Below are 17,198 nucleotides of genomic sequence, written 5' to 3' on the forward strand. Positions count from 1 at the left end.
CACAGCTCCAGGGCCCCGAGCAGCTGGGGTGTGGACCTGCGCCAGCAGGCTCCCTTGCTGGAGAACCAGTGCCGTCCAAACAGCTCCCACGTGGTGAGCTCAGAGCTTTATCTCATTGGTGCCACCTGCCAAGGCAGAGAAGGAACGCCTGGCCATTTGGAGAGTGCTGGATGGTGATACAATGACCACTATAAATGTCAGCCAGGCTGCCTAAGGGTGGCCAGGAAGGGACAAAGGCAGCTGCAGCCTGAGAGGAGTCACCTTCTAAGATGGAGAAGTTCAAGGCTGCGATGTTGTTGGGGGGTGTCGGTGATGCACTCGGCTATGGGAACGTCTGCAGGGAGAACAGTGCCTTAGGCTCAATCCAGGAGGAGCTGCAAAAGACTGGGGGACTGGACAGCCTTGTGCTGTCACCTGGAAAGTGGCCAGTGAGCGACAACACCATCATGCACATGGCAACCGCCGAGGCCCTCACCACAGGTAGGACTGACAGGCATACTCTGCCCCAGGTGCGCTGGGCTAGAAAGACGGGTGTGTGGCTTCCCGTGTTGATGGCAGACCAGCACCAGGAACTTTGAAGGTGGTGCTTGGCGCCCCATGTTACCTGACACTGCTGCTGAAGCTGGTGATTTAATCTCCACCAGAGACCCGGAGCCTGACAGGCAGGGTCATGTTTCTCCTGTGTGTGTCTTTGGGGACAGCAACGCTTCACAGATGATTAAACTCCAGATTCTAAAGAGCAACTTCCCCTTGTTTCTGTTGTTGCACCACAAGCAAGCCTCTGGGAGCAGCTCTGGGGTCCAAGCATAGGCAAAGGTTCTCGCTATGGAGGATGAAGTATCTTGTTCTAAATATACTACAAAAGAATACGTATCCAGCTTGAAATTTGGACCCATTGAGATAGCACTGTTTGGGGATTGCATCTCTGTTCCAAATAATTAAGGTTAAAATATCCATCCGAGCTATTCAGTTTGGACATTGTTTATGTGTAAGTGTTATAAGAAAGAGTAATTTGGATTCAGGAGAGCAAGTATGTTCAGCTAGGAGCAGGTCAGTGCTAAGATCAACAAGACGTTACATGGATTTCCGAGAATAGTACATACACAAACATAGTGTGTCCTCTCTGTGCAGGGTGTGCTGATATCCTGCAGGTCTGATATGGCATCATTGCAAAATGAAGGTCTGAGGGCAGCAGTTAAGCCAACAGATCTCACTTATGCATTCACTATTCTGCCCATCTGTCGTGAACATGCTCAGCTTAGTTCTGTGGTCATTGTATAGGAATGCCACCAATGTCATGTCTCTAAATAGAACTGAAGCCCGTTGATAAGATATGGAATCACAGCTTGTTGAAATGGTGAAGCATCTTTCTAAGTGTGTATAATTATGGAATCCGAGTATTTATAGATTCTGCTGTCATTGTATAGGAATTTCATCAGCTAGCCCCTAAGTAACTAGGGGAAAAGTAAAGCATCGGTAAGATACAGTATCACCCTATGGGAAGTGGTGAAGCATTGTTTGGGGTTTCAAAAAAATTATTCCTTCTGATATTTTGGTCATACTTTCGTGCCTTTGTGGTCAGTACTACAGCTCAGAGCCCACCACGGTTCACAACCTCAGGAGAGCATGACTTTCCCATCAAAACTGCAGTCAGTACTTTCTCCTGACGTTTGCTCCCCCAGTGCCGTGTAGACGCCTCTGCTCCCCCAGTGCTGTGTAGATGCCTCTGCACAGCCACATCAAGGTCCTTGTCTGTGCTCAGTTCTGATGGGTGTTCTGTGCATGAGTGCAGAGTGCTAGGCCCGTGTCTGTCTCTGGAGCTTCCTCAGAGAGCCCCTGACACAGGCAGGCCCTGTGTAATGGCACAGGGTACTTGGGATTAGATCAATGGACCAAAGTCAACTCAAGATGAAGTGTGCATATTTAGCAAGGTTTGAACCATTTTGCAGTATTGGTTTTTTGGTTTGGTTTGGTTTGGTTTGGTTTGGTTTGGTTTGGTTTGGCTCTGAGGAAGAAGTAAGTTCCCTCCCTGCCAGTCACCAGGAGTACCAAGCATGTGTTGCTATGTTGTGCCCTGTCCTGGCCTCTCATTGTAGGTCATGAGAAAACACTTGTTGAACACCCCCTTAGTCGATCCTCTAGACCAGAGGTTCTCGACCTTGGGTTGTTAACCCCTCTGAAGACCAAATGACCCTTTCACAGGGGTTGCCTAAGACCATCTTGCATATTGGAAATTTATAATATGATTCATAACAATAACAAAATTATAGTAATGGACTAGCAACTAAAATTAATTTTAAGGTTGTGGGTCACCACAACATGAGCAATTGTGTTGAGGGGTAGCAGCATTAGGAAGGCTGGGTGGGAACCATGGCTCTAGACACTAAGCACTTTTTTCCCCTATTCACTTAAACTCAAGGTTTTCACTTGAAACAGCCCAGTTTTTTAACAGCCGTAGCCCACTTTAGGGGCTACTATCTGACTAATGGTAGGCACAACTCTTTGCAGCAGAAGTTCATGAGGAGCTGTCTCACCTGCCTTAACTTCACTGTCCCAAGGCCGTGTCATCTTCACATTCTGAAAGGTGGCTTCAGTGTGTCCTTTCCACGGGTGAGATGGACACATGGCGTGGTTGAGTAACTCGTCCAGTGCTGTGCCGCCATGTGACAGCACAGCCAGGCCACCTGGCCTCAGGCCGTGTTCTTATGGACCCTGCGCACTGCCTGTTTATCGTGGCGTTTGGATGCCCTGTAGCCCGCTTCCCAGAGTGGGACCCCTCCTATTTAAACAATTGTCACTCGTGATTCCATCACCCAGCAATGACGATGTGGTCGACAAGCCATGGCTTAGCTGCCACAGTGGCCACAGCCCATTCAGGGGCAGTGTGTGGCATTCAGGACACCAGAGCAGAAACAAAGACAGGGACTTGTCTGACATTCTACAAGGCCTGTCGGTAGTGCTGCCCCTCACTCAGGAGTGCAAAGTTTGGGGTGACTTAATGTCACCAGGTGGACATCTAGTGAGCATGGGCATTCACGCCAGGCTCCGAGTGTGGCTCATCTCACGATCATTTGCTGCTGCTGAGCCTAGGAAATTTGTGGGGTGCTCACATCCCTGCTCCTTAAAACCCTTGTGGCTGTGGGAGTCAAACAGAGCCATAGGGTGAGGTACTCAGTGGTGCAAGGCTACCAGGCTGGGGTCGAGACTCTAGACGATCTTATGCCACTGAGGGTGAGCAATTTTGGCTGATAGTTGACCGCAAGGGCTAATCAGCAAGGCAGGGAGGGGAGGGGGCAGGAAGTGTCTCGGTGTGCAGCCTACAAGGAACCTGAGACCAGCAGAATAAGGGTGCACCAGGCCTGCTCCTTCTCTTCTTCTCAGGGACTCTGACAGCCGAGATAGAGTTAGAGCAGACACAGGTCAGAGCCAGGAGGAGAGAAGGTGGATGCAACCTGTGATTTTACTTCAAGCCCATGGTGTTTTGCTTTATTATTATTATCATCATCATCATCATCATCAAGTCGTTTAAGAGCTGCTGGCCTGTTTTCTAAACTGACTTACCCTTCAGGAGGATGGATAGGGAGGTAGGGAGAGGAGTGTAGCAGTCAGAGCAGGGTGCTGGATTTTTATGGATCTTTTTTACTCTGGAAAAGCTCAGTTTCGGTCAAAGGCAGAGATTTTGTGGTATCTGGTCTTATCATTGTTTTAGAGGACTTGGAGAGGCCTGGGCTGCCAGGACGGAGGGGACACTGCCGTCGGTAAGCAGATAGCCCTGGCGAAACGGTGCCAGATGCTGTGGCTTCACCAGTAACCTGGCCAGGCACAGGTCCTGCCTCCCAGCAGGGGTTTGCAGGCAGATGAAGCTAATTTTATTTCTGTAGGGTTGCCGCAAGAAGCCTGGCTGGGACGTGTGGCACTCCCTCCTCCCAAACAAAGTTCTGTCCATCTTCTCCTGTCCCAGTTCCAAGCTAGGCATGGGCCTTAGAGGAAGAAGAGCGGCAGGGCAGGGAGCAATTGTGCCGGGCGCTTCGCTTCTCCTGGCAACAAGGAGTCTGAGGTTTCCAGCCGGCTCTTCTCTGGAGTAGGGTCACCAGACTCTTGCCATGCCCCATTCTTCTCTTGCCGCCCAGCACTCAGCAAAGACAGGTCACCCGTGGCCACTGAATGGGCCAGTGGTTGTCTCCTAATGGCACTTCTCCATCCTGAGTGCAGCTTTGACAAAGAAGGAAACCCACTGGTGGCCATGAGAGAGGACAGGGGAAAGCACCACCCTCATGCTCACTGGGCACCTGAACTATGGCCTGCTCTCCAGAGGATCAAGCACTCTGGCCTCCACTGTCTGGGTGTGCGTGGCCTTTGTCCATGGATTAATTTAGTGAGCAAAACTCTAGCTTTGCAGTAAACACCCATCAGATCTAGTCAGGCAGAGTCTTCTTGGAGAAAACAATGGCTGCTGCTCATGAAGGAGAGGCGGGCCAGGCCCCGTGCTGGCCAATGTCAGATGTTCAGTACTGACTAGTTCTTTTCGCCCCCAGTGGCTCATGATCTTCAGGGGTTTGACCCCTTCTGGTCTCCCAAACACACTTCAAGGGAGCAAGGCACAGCTTGACAATAACAGCCACACAGAGCCTGGGTTTCCCAAAGTGGGAGTGGGAGCTGGAGCTCTGTGGAATCACCCTGTCGCCTGGTGTCCCTCCAGGTCAGTGAGGCTACTGCTGTGCACGGTGTCATGTGATGTAGTTTGTTCTGAGTGGACAAAACCGTTAGTAAAAATGAGGGTGGTAGGTGTTCCCTAGACTCTCAGGACATCAGTGTGGCGGTTTGGAAGAAAATGGCCCCCTAAAGGAGTGTTACTACTAGGGGGTGTGGCCTTGTGGGAGGAAGTGTGTCACTGCGGGAGACGGGCTTTGAGATCTCCTTTGCTCAAGCTTCGCACGGTGTGACACTCAGTTCACTTCCTGTTGCCTGCAAGATGTAGAACTCCAAGCTACCTCATGCCTGCCTGCACATTGCCATGTCCTACCATGACGGTGATGTCCTGAACCTCCACAATTAAGTGTTTTCCTTTAGAAGAGTTGCCATGATCATGGTGTCTCTTCACAACCACAGAAACCCCAAGATGACCAGACTAGGAGCAGTTGTCTTCTTAGGGTCTAAAATCCACCCAGGCGGCTGAGCAGTCACCACACCTTCTGCTCTGAGCATGCTCGTGCATCCTTGCCGCCGATGGAAGCTGTTCCCACTTTCCACCCTCACTGACATCTGTCCCCTCCGCTTCCCCCACAGACTACTGGTGCCTGGACGACCTGTACCGTGAGATGGTGAAGCGCTACGTGGAGACCGTGGAGAAGCTCGCGGAACATCGGCCAGACCCTTCCACTATCGAGGGCTGCTCGCAGCTGAAGCCAGATAACTACCTCCTCGCCTGGCATACGCCCTTCAGTGAAAAGGGTCAGACAGCTTTTTGTTCACGGAGCTGCTGTTAGGGACCTTGTGGGTGCCGGTGCAGGTGCTGGCAGCCTGCCCTGGCTGCCATCGTGGCATCCCCATATGTCTGGATCAAATCCTTTGACAGGCAGGGCATCCCCTTGTCAGCCAGCCCTGCCTGCTTGAGCATCTCTTAAAGACACTGTCCACAGAGGGGTTTTTGTTATCCATTTCCAGTTTACTTTAAGGGATATTCTCCTCTGCCTTTGCTTGAAGCTTGTATTTAGTAAGAAGTGCCTTCTGTGTTCGCAGAGTGCAGCACACAGGCAACCCCAGCTTCCACCTCTCAGAGCCTCCCCTCCCCTCCCCTGCTGGCCCTGTCTCCTGGTACCCCTTACGAATAATGAAACCACTGCCCTGCCTTTATCCTGAAAGGGCAGAGTGGATATGTTCCAGTGTGGGCGCCACAACTCTTGGCCCCCTCTCCAGCTCCATCAATCCAGGAACCTGGGCTCACTCACTCTTCCCAAACAAACAGGTAGTTCCTGGAATGTCTCTGAAAGGCATGGGAGCCACAGAGCATAGGCAGGACCAGGTCAGCTGCTCTGAAACCCCAGATAGACCAAGAAAGAACAACCCAGGTGCAGTAGAAGGTACAACAGAAGTGTATGTAGATGTTACCAGCAGGAGACATCATTTGAACAGGTAGAAGTGTGTCACTGCCAAGAGAAGCAGTTTAAGCGGGTATAATAGGACTTCTCTTCTAGTTTCACTTCTGCTACTTTGATTAAAAAAAACTGTTCTATTATAGCCTGTATTTATGGAGAACTCAAGGCAGGAGCTTTAATCAGCCAATCACACAGTCAAGTGCAGAGAGAAATACATGTATGCATATTTGCTTGCTTGCTTGCTTACCTTAGCTTGATTTCTCCACTTCTAAATGTTCAGGACCCCCTGACTAGGGTGGTGCTGTCCATGGTGGACTGGGTCTTCCCACATCAATTAATTTGGCTAAGACCAACCCCACAGATACGCCCATAAACAGCCCAATGTAGACAGTCCCCCACTGAGACTCTTTCCAGGTTATTCTAGATTGTCTCACATTGACAATTAAAACTGACCATCACAACTACCAACCAGAAAGACTATTGAATGGCAATGCCTCTTGGTCTGATATTCTACTTCTAAAAGTCTTAAAGACCCATAATGACAGTACACTAAAGCAAATGCTCAGAAACGTGTGTATGCAGATGACCTTGGCATCATCATTTGTACCAGCAAAAACCTGGAGGCAGCTTGGTGTCCCTCAGAAAGAAAATGGGAAAGTTAAGTGCACAGCTACATGGTGGAATGCTGTGTAGGTACTCTGTGTGCTGGTGTGGAAATTCTCTGCTGTAGACTGGTGAGAAAACAACAAAAAACAAGATTCCAACTAGTTTACTACATCCTTTCCATAGTGTACGTGGAGAGAGTTCATAGAATGCGTCAGAAGACTTCGCAAAAGAGAGTAGAGAGGACCGGGTGGTGGTGGTGCATGCCTTTAATCCCAGCACTTGGGAGGCAGAGGCAGGCCTCTGTGAGTTTAAGGCTGGCTTGGTCTACAAAGCGAGTTCCAGGACAACCAAGACTACACAGAGAAACCCTGTCTCAAAAGAGAGAGAGAGGGGGAAAGAGAGAGAGAGAGAGAGAGAGAGAGAGAGAGAGAGAGAGAGCCTCGACATCAAAAATAAAGAAAATTAGTGTCTTCTTGTACGGAAGTGCACTGCATATGGGAAGTGCCCGAGGAGGCCAGCAGAGGACTCTCTGTCAATTGTGACTGAATGACAGTGTTTTAAAGAGGAAAGTTCCCAGGAACAGTGGCTATGTAACGAAACTCTGTTTTCTAAAAAAGGAAGGAAGGAAAGAAGAAGGAAGGAAGGGAGGGAGGGAGGGAGGGAGGGAGAGAGAGAGAGAGAGAGAGAGAGAGAGAGAGAGAGAGAGAAAGAAAGAAAGAGAGAGAGAAAAGAAAGAAAGAGAGAGAAGGCAGGAGGAAGCAGTCGTATCTGGTTCAACGCTGCTTCTGAGGTTCCCCAGTAGACACGCATTATGAGCCTGTACGAGGTCAAGAGAAAGCTCATTGTCAGGGTTGAATAACTCCACTGTCTTGCAACCTGACCCATAGATCTCTTTTTCTCTTGTCTGGGATTGGGGGAAGGGGTGTGTTTATTGTTTACTCGTTTAATGATAGTCTCATGGCATGTAGTTACCTAAACCTTGTACTTTAGGAATCAGGAATGCTGGACTTCCAGGGACTATGGGGGCAAACCTGAATTCAGGTGTCTATCGCCCATTTAGGTTCGGGGTTTGGAGCTGCCACTAAAGCAATGTGCATCGGGATGCGGTACTGGAAGCCAGGCCGGCTGGAGACCCTCGTGGAAGTCAGTATTGAGTGCGGTAGAATGACCCACAACCATCCCACAGGTAAAGTGGGTGCTGGATGGGTGTGGGTCCTATTAGGATGATGTTCCGCTTGGAAACAGGATTGTCACTAAGTGTGGCGATGTTGGAGAGGCCACACGAAGGGGAGAATTCTCGTCATTCCTGTATCATACATGGCAGAGCAAAAGAGAGGTGTGGATCTGGAGGGGAAGCTGGGCTCTAGTCTAAGTAAGTGCCGGTCAGTTCTGTGGGCTTCTGCCCTTCTCCCTGGCCTGGCCTATGCTTCTACTCTTAGTATCCAGGTCCTGTAGCAGCCCTGGAAAGATGAGCATCTCACCTCTTATACACAGAGAGAGGCAGAGCTCACAGCTCTGGGGGTGGTCTGTTTGGACTCAAAAGCCCATGGCCCAGGTGTCAGCTGCCCCTCTCTTTCCCCCACCCTCCAGGTTTCCTTGGGTCCCTGTGCACTGCTCTGTTCGCCTCGTACGCAGTACAAGGAAAGCCCCTTGTACAATGGGGAAGAGACATGCTGAAGGCGGTCCCGCTGGCTGAGGAGTACTGTAGAAAGACCATCCGGCACATGGCAGGTGAGCCTGGCTTCATGCCCCACTTCTTCCCACTCACCCAAAGCACATAAGCTCACATTCCACCAAGTTCTGCACCAGCCACACAGAAGCTCTGGGTGCTCAGCCAAAGGCAATGCCTGGAGAAACCCTTGATCAGCAGGCGAAGATCTGACTTCGCAACGGTCCTCACTTGGCCAAGGGCAGACACCCACTCCGAGTAGCCACGTGGTGGCTTCTTCCCCAGTAACCTAAGGTCTCGAAGACACCCACACCTGTAGGGCCCCGCCTTCCTGTGGATACCCACACCCGATCCAGGCGCGCCCGCTTTCCCGAACTCAGGCCCATGAGAATGGACGATTGTCCTGAGGGTTTAAAACAGACACACACAAAAGAGACCTGCTCACTTACCAAGAGTAAATGGCCACTTTATTAAACTCAAGTCGGGTATTTATACCAGTGGGAAAGGGGGATCAAAAGGGCAAGGCCTCCTCCCATCAGGAGCAGGAGAAGGGGATTAAAGGCCCTGGCGCCTCAGGCAGAATCAGCTGGGAGGGGCCAGGCGTGTGGAGCCCACTGCTAGAACCTTGAATACAGGTGGAATCACCATAACAAAGAGAGCCAAATTCTTCCTAAGCTATCCCCTCAAGCCAGTGCTAGTGCAGAATCTCCAGGGAGCCTGAGGTCACACGGCCCTGCCCTGCGAATTGCCAGGAAGAAGGGAAAAAGACCTTGGTACCTACACACACCCTCCACACCTCCAAGCTGAGACCGAGTGTCCAATGTAACAGAGAACTGTCCCTGCCTTCATAGAGGAATGCATTGCAGCTGCATTTCACACAGCCCCACCCTAGCCTGTACTTGACCAAAGAGATGCATCCCATGCCACACACTTCATCTGTACCAAGGTGGGACCCCATGCCACGTGTCCCCAGAGACCACTAACGGCTTATGTTCCCACGGTTTCCATCACCCTCATTAACCCAGAGCCTGTCACCTAGTGGACATGGTCAGCCTGTTACTCAAAAAGTACTGGGTGTGGTACGACTTCCAGGGTTAGGGCACGTAAGCACCTAATTATACCCCACCCACCCCCACTTTACTTGGAAGTGCTGTGTGGTAGCCATAGATACAGATGCAGGAGCCCAGTGCAGGACCAGAAAACTCAGGGCTCGCTCCCCATGTCACAGAATATATGGAAGACCCTCTTACCCCGTGCCGTTCTCCACTCTAAGGGAGATGCGTGTGAGTGGGGAGCGCAGGTGGTGCCACGTGTCCTGCCGTGCACCTAAGTGGAAATTAACTTTCTAAAATAAGCCATCCAGGGTGTCCTGAAAGAAGGGAGGATGTGAACCCAGGGCCAAGGCTACTGCTTCTCCAAAGCGGCCTGAAGCCGAGTGACTCTTGGGCGGTTCCAAGAGTCACGTCAAAGTCACCACAAGATGTGGGGGGGCATGTTCTAGAGGATTCCAGAACAACTTTACAAGGACACATGACACACAGGAGGACAGCCACTTGGCCTCAGCACTGGAGGAAATTGGGCTTACCGGGTGGTGCCGGGAATCCTAGCTAGCTCTTCTCTGAACTGCCTGTCCCTCACTTGCTTGGCCTCCACAGGACATTTATTGCATTTATTTTCGCTTAGTTTAAGCCATCATTCCCTGGTCCCTCTGTCTCAAATGGACCTTGATGTCCCCTGAAGGTCCCCCAATGCTGCCTACAGTCAGTGAGTGCTTTCTCTCATCTAAGCAGGGTCACCAAGACTGGAAGACACTTACTATGACAAAGCAGACCCTTACAGCACAGCATTCATACTGCTAAGGGACGCCCCAGGACTTCAGAACCCAGGTGGTTATTTTTCAGGTGTGCCATCCATGAGGGCATGAACCTGAGAACAGAGTTCACTTCCGGAAGATCTGGGGACTTGACTCTCTCTGGGAGGTGACCCCTGAGAAACAGCCCTGTTATGTCTGTTTGATTTTAAGTTTGCTTAACTAGAGTTTTAGGAGCTCTTTAGACACGAACTTTCAACAGAACCTAAGCTCACCCAGAAAGAGTTGTTCTGTAAACATCCTTGGAGAGCGTCCCCTGGAGCTCCCCCTTTTGTAGAAGGAAGGAGCAGTGGGCCGCTTCCCGCCACCTGGCTTGCTTGACCCAAAATAATTACACGGAAACTGTATTCATTTACACACTGCCTGGCCCATTATCTGTAGCCTCTTATTGGCTAACTCTTACATATTGATTCAACCCATTTCTAATAATCTGTATGTCACCACGAGCTCATGGCTTACCGGGAAAGATTCAGCATGTCTGACCTGGCAACTTCATGGCGGCGGCTCTCCTGACCCTGCTTTCTTCCTCCCAGAATTCAGTTCTGTCTTCCCCGCCTACCTATGTTCTGACCTATCAGGCCAGGCAGTTTTCTTTATTAATTAACCAATGAAAGCAACAGATAGATAGAAGACTCTCCTATATCACCCTTTGAGGGGTTCTAGGTGTGGAAATCTCACTGGGTAGAGGCGGGAGGTACTGCCCCACACAGGTGTTTTGTCTTTAGTGGTATTCGAGCAGGCAGTGATTCAACTTTGTGAAGCCCAGCAGGTCCAGAATCCCAATGTGCTAGTGAGAGAAGCTGTCCCAGCACCTCCTGGCTTCTCTGCTGCAGCGTCTGCTCACCATCACCCCCGCCCCCGTCCCGCATAGCCCTTTACTCGCTCTGCTCTGGCCTCTGCTCTCAGCTACCCAGCCATAGACAGAAAATAGGGTCTAGATCTCTATCCTCAGCGATGCCCCCCAGACCTTACCCGCCCCTAAAGGCATTCCCCATCCTCTGTTGCCTTCAGGGGATGACAAGCTGTGACCCTCCTAGAGCAGGCACTGCCATTTCCTGCTGCTCCAAGGCTCTGGAGGGCTTGGTCGTCTATAAGATGGGTGGCTGCTGGCCTCTGCCCAACCAGTGCCCTCCTCATCTGATGCGCCGGTCAGAGGTGCTGCAGCGTCCTTGCAGCTTGGGTTTCAGGCTATCAGTAATAACGAAACTTCCCCTCTTACTGTGCAGTCCAGGTTTAAGCGAATCAAAACACAGAATTCCCTGTTGGTTTGGCTTTGGGTTTCTGGGTTTCTTTAGTTTGGGGACTTTTTCTTTGTTTTCTCTTTTCTTTTCAATGTCTTATGCATGCTAGGCAAGCGCTCTTAACCCTGAGCTACATCTCCAGACCTAATTAATTAAAATTATGAATTTATAATCGTCCTGTGACCACTTTCTGCTTTAGAGAGCAGTTAAATAACTTGGGCACTGTTCTGCCTCCTCCCCATCTTCTGCGCTGCTGTTGGAAGCAGCCACATCTATGATGGCACGGGCACTCCATCCCCCACACCCTCCGTGGGGAGGAGGCGCTGCCCACCTCCCCCATCCTGGTGCCCACCTCCACCAGGCGCCATCAGCCCTCCTGCCCTGTGCTTGCGTCTAGAGTACCAAGAGCACTGGTTTTACTTCGAAGCAAAATGGCAATTCTATCTGGAGGAAAGAAAAATCAGCGAAGAAACGGAGAACAAAGCCACCTTCCCTGGCAACTACAATGCCGAGGAACGAGACAAGGTAAGTCCAGCCCTAGTCCTGGGATAGCCTGTGCTCCATGAGCGAGCGAACAAGGCTGGTGGGTGGACAGCAGCCAGAGGGATGGACGTGGATCTTTTGCTGGACACACATTGACCCACAGTTCTCTTCAGACATACAGGAAGTGGAGCTCAGAAGGCCGAGGGGGACGGCGTGGCCATGATGCCCCCATGATAGCCTACGATGCCCTCCTTGGTTCAGGGAACAACTGGACCGAGCTGTGCCAGCGGGCCATGTTTCACGGAGGTAAGATGCCCTCCTCTGTGGTGGATACTTCCAGAAGGTACGGATCCTGTGCCCTGAGACGCTTTCTCAGTGTTTAGGGTCCACAGGCGTGGTCTACAGTCACAGACCTGGAACACAGGCCTCTGGAGTCTCTGATCGCAATTCACGTACAAACAACATCAGGGACACAGATATGGTTGCAGTAACCTACTTTGATGTGGCCCACAAGCCTGCCAGTCTCACAGGTGACCACTGTTGGAAGCACAGTGACCAGGTACAGGGACTCTTCTCTTTCCAGCTGCTCACTCAGAGCTGGCAGGTCTCCCTCCACCCCATGACACAGGCTCCCCGCTCCTGCAGGTCTACAGCCTGTGCAAAGCCGCAGCATTTTAGAGCGCGGTTCCTGGGTCTGAGTGAAATGCTTCTCCTCCTGAGGCCCATTGTCCCCTGGTGGCCCCCACTCCTTGAGAACAAATAATGAGACTAGATGCCTACCTTCCTGCCCCAGCAGAACTCCACAAACACAGGGCTCACTAGTGTTTACGGATGCGCAGGTCTTCAGCTAGAATAACCCACACCCTCGCTGCTGGAGTCATCTGTGGCTGTGGAGAAGACAGGCGATGAGGAGGGCAGAGGGGGCCGAGGTAAAGAGGCTGGGAGTGACTTCATATAGCCATATAGGCTGGAGCAACCTTCACAGACAGGAAGGTAAAAACGCACACAATCGCATCTCCTGACCTTGCCAAAGGGATGGAGTGGTGGCAGAACATCTGGAATTCACTTGCTCAAGGCAAGCTATCGAGCTATGAGATCAAGGGCTCCAAGGTGCCTGGCATGGCCAAGAGAGGCAAGATGGACTTGGATGGTCTCTGACCAGTGTCCCATAGCAAATGCATCTTGGTGCCATTGAGTGCGTGGCCAGAGCCCTAAGCTGCCAATGGAAAGTTGTCCATGGGATCAGAACTTTGTTCCTGGAACCATGTTATGTCCCTCAGCATTCTCCCAGCTTCCCTCTGAGAATGAGCAACTGGACACAGAGCCAATGGAAGCTGGCTTTACTGGAAGGAGAGAAAGGACAGCTGTGGGAACCCAGGCTAGAGTGGGTCTTTGTCATTCCACTGTTCCTGGATATCTGTTCAGGCCTCTCCCAGGACCGGCACCCAGGTCTCTAGGTCTATCTACGCCAAGAACAAATGCTCAGTCTTGCTCCTCTATCGACCATTGTGGTCCCAGCCTCATCCAATCCAATTGCTCTCCCCACTGAGCATGTGTGCACAAGTGTGCATGTGCTAGCACCTGAGAGTGTGTCTGAAACATAATCAGGACTCAGAAGCAGCTTGCGGTCAGAGGTCATGTGGGGAGGAATCAGAGGTAGTTCCAAGGTTCCCAGCCAAAGAGACAGGGGCCACATGACCTGGAGATCACAGCTCAGCTTTTTAAATTTTCTTTCTTTCTTTTTTTCTTTCTTTCTTTCTTCCTTTCTTTCTTTCTTTCTTTCTTTCTTTCTTTCTTTCTTTCTTTCTCTCTTTCTTTCTCTCTCTCTCTCTTTCTTTCTCTCTTTCTTTCTTTCTTTCTTTCTTTCTTTCTTTCTTTCAGAACTGGCAAGTTCTTGAAGCTTTAGATGCTGCACATATGCACTCAACTGTGCTCATTTTCTGAGACTGTAGGAAGCAAGTTACCCTGAGATTCTGAAAACCAGGCTATGAGGTTGCAGATATAGCTGGGGGTGTGGCTGAGGTGGATGTGGCTGGGATAGATGTAGTTGAGGATGTAGCTGGGGATGGTTGTGACTGGGATGGATGTAGCTGGGGGTGGGTGTGGCTGGAGATGGATGTAGCTGGGATGAATGTAGCTGGGATGGATGTAGCTAGGGATGTAGCTGGGAATGGATGTAGTTGAGGATGTAGCTGGGGATGGATGTAGTTGAGGATGTAGCTGGGGATGGATGTAGCTGGGGATGGGTGTAGCTGGGGATGGGTGTAGCTGGGATGAATGTAGCTGGGGATATAGCTGAGGGTGTATGTAACTCAGCTGGCAGAGTGCTTGATTAGTACAAATGAGGCCCTGGATGTGATCCCCAGCACCACACAAAAGCCAGACATGATGGTGTTGCCCATCTGTAATCCAAGCACTTGGGAGATAAGGCATGAGGGTCCTAAGTTCAGAATGAGTTTGAGGGCAGCCTAGATCTCATGAGACTTTGTCTCCAAAAAAAGGCATGGAGGTGAGGGGCATGGCTCAGCAGGTAAAAGCCTGATTACCAGAGTTTAATTCCAGGCCAACGTAGAAGCAAAGAGCCAGCTCCTGCGAGCTGTCCTGACCTTCACACAGGCACTATGGCATAGGTACACACACACACACACACACACACAAGTGTACTAAAGTCTTCACACACTGGGGAGGGAGGCCAGTGTAGCTCAGTTGTTAGAGTGCTCACCTAACATGCCTAAGCCCTTGGTTCAATCCTCACCACCTCATAAACCAGGTGTGGTGGTGGCACGTGCTCATATGCCCAGCACCAGGGAGGCAGCGTCAAGACCATCCAGAATTCAAGGCCAGCTTTAGCTCTACAGTGAGTTCAGGGCCACCTCAGGCTGTGAAAGACCCTGACTCGAAAACAAACTATGGCCTGGAGAGACAGGTCAGCAGCTAAGTGTGCTTGAGTTCAGTTTCCGGCATCCATGCAGTACCTCACAACCCTCACGACTTGTAATTCTGAGGGCTTGGATAACCTCTTCTGGTCTCCACCGGCATCACACACACATATGGTGCACATACCTTTATGCAGGCAAAACACTCGTATACATAAAATAAAAATAAATATTAAAAAACAAGCAAAAGTAGGCCATGGTTGGCCTGAATGCAAACCAGAGATTTTGGAAAGGTAGTGATCACACAGCTGTCAGAAGCAGAGAGCAGTCCAGTGGGTTCTGCATATTCAATTTTAAGGACAATTTTTAAAATATTTTGATGTGGGGGGCATATTTATAGAGTAAGATAGCTTTTCTCCTCCCAATCATGATGAGCCAGATCTCCTTTTTAGGATATTTCTTCACACAATCCACTAGAAAAGTCCACAAAGGGTGAATGAAAAGCACAGAATCGTGAATCCAAGTGCGCGTGTGACCTTGGTGCTTGCGTTTCTGATGCGGATGAACAAACCAACTGCGTATCAAGCGTGCTTGACCACAAAGTCCAAAGATGGATCCCATGGCTGTCAATCGGTTAAGAAACTTGAGACTTTATTATGGAAGCTGAGCCAGATTTTTTCAGGTTTTCAGGAGGTGTAAACAGGAACAGGACTTGGGCTGTTAGGACTCCATCCTCCCAGCTCCACTACACACAACTATCGGCTGCCTAATCCCACCGGGTTGGCTTGTGGTGGCAAGATGTCCCCAGAATGGGGGAGAGAAGGGAAGCAGCCGTAGAGCCAAAGACCCAGTGCTTACAGCTGTGGCTGCCTCCGCAGCTGGCACTCTGTGCTGGGGTGGTAGTCTTAATTTTTTTTGAGATAGGGTACTCCAATATACCCCTGGCTGGCCTGATACTCACTTCCTAGCCCAGGCAGACCTTGAACTCATGTCAATATACCTGCCTCAGCCTGCTGAGTATTAGGATTACGATTCGTCTGCCACTACACCTGTCTTCTCCAGGGTGGTCTCAGAGATACGGGGGAGCAGGCTTAGTCAGAGGGGACCCACCCACCCCAGGGGACCCACCCACCCCCCAGAACACACTTGTGTTTGCTGTTCCAGGTGAGAGCGGAGCCACGGGGGCAATCGCTGGCTGCCTGTTCGGGTTGCTGCACGGCCTGGCCGGTGTTCCACGGGGCTTGTACCAGGAACTGGAGCACAAAGACAGACTAGAAGACTTGGGCACAGCCCTGCACCGCCTGTCCACTGAAGAAAAGTAAAGTGTTTCTGCCATTTTCCCTCCCGGAGGGCAGCCCATAGTGTCCAGGCTCAGACTTAGAGCCCCACCCCAGGAAGGGGTACACACATATGCTGTGTCCACACAGGAACACATGCCTCCCGGACCATAATGCCACTGGAACTTTCCCCTCCAGTTCCAAACCCTGTTTGCTATATAAAATACATTGTTTGTCCTAAGAGAATGATTTTCCTCACCCTCTCTGAAGCCTGGCGCAGCGCTGCCAACGCCTTGGGTTTGCTGCATACAAACCTCCAGACACTCAGTGACAAGCTGTCTCTGGACAATTGGTGTATTTTATTCTGCCCCAAACCTGGTGCTCCTTGTTCACCTGCGTGAACAACACTAATAGCTGTGGCCCTCTGTTTGAGAGCCTTCCTTGGTCTTTCTGCATCCTCGCTGTGTATTTCTCCCTGCTGTCCCCTGGCGCGCTGTGAGGGGGGCATCGCTCTTCAGCGGGCAGATGTGTCCGTGCCTCTGAGTAGAGACCCTCGGTGGCTTCAGGATGTACCCAAAGCAGTCGTTCAGCCTGCTTGCCCTGTTCTAGCCATGTTCTAGTCACTAGTCGGGCAGGAGCTGACTTCCTGGGCCTCAGGCTGCATCTTCCTTTTGGTGGGTTAGATTTATGTAGGAGGAAGTCTCCAGCCACCGTGTCCTGTTCCACGGAGGCTCCCCAGGAGGGGTTAGCTGGGAGTATGGGGGAGGTGGTCACATGCTCCTGTTCCAACCATGGCTTGACATGGGTTTTCCTCGGTGAGTGACCAGTACGAAGCTAGCCGCTGTTGACCAGATGGCTGGTGGTGGGCCTGGGCAGCAGATCTGGGCCCTTCTTGTTGGTGCTGTGTTCTTCTCACACAAGGCCTTGTCTCTGAGGAAAGCCAAGGCTCTCTGCAGTGAGAAGCTAGTGAGGCCCCTGAAAGCTCTACCTGGGGGAGAGCTAGGGCAGAAAGCATTCACCTGTTAGAATCTGCGCAGACTCTAGAATGCAAATTCTCTGTGGGTCTCACATGCTTCTGTGG

General features: G+C 51.0%; 1 protein-coding gene across 1 annotated transcript in view; it reads left to right on the forward strand.

The window, feature by feature from the left end:
* The first annotated feature begins 45 nt into the window (after nt 1-45).
* Nucleotides 46-17,198, forward strand: part of Adprhl1 (ADP-ribosylhydrolase like 1) — a 37,734-nt gene continuing 20,581 nt past the window's right edge. Inside the window, exons 1-7 of the mRNA XM_048456381.3 lie at nt 46-480; nt 5,287-5,451; nt 7,762-7,887; nt 8,292-8,432; nt 11,879-12,006; nt 12,138-12,270; nt 16,005-16,158. Of these exons, the coding sequence (XP_048312338.3) occupies nt 270-480; nt 5,287-5,451; nt 7,762-7,887; nt 8,292-8,432; nt 11,879-12,006; nt 12,138-12,270; nt 16,005-16,158 (1,058 nt within the window). The 5' untranslated portion in view covers nt 46-269. The remainder of the gene's footprint in view (nt 481-5,286; nt 5,452-7,761; nt 7,888-8,291; nt 8,433-11,878; nt 12,007-12,137; nt 12,271-16,004; nt 16,159-17,198) is intronic.

This window comes from Myodes glareolus, chromosome 23 (assembly GCF_982192425.1).
Source record: "Myodes glareolus chromosome 23, mMyoGla1.1, whole genome shotgun sequence".
Classification (NCBI taxonomy): Eukaryota; Metazoa; Chordata; class Mammalia; order Rodentia; family Cricetidae; genus Myodes; species Myodes glareolus.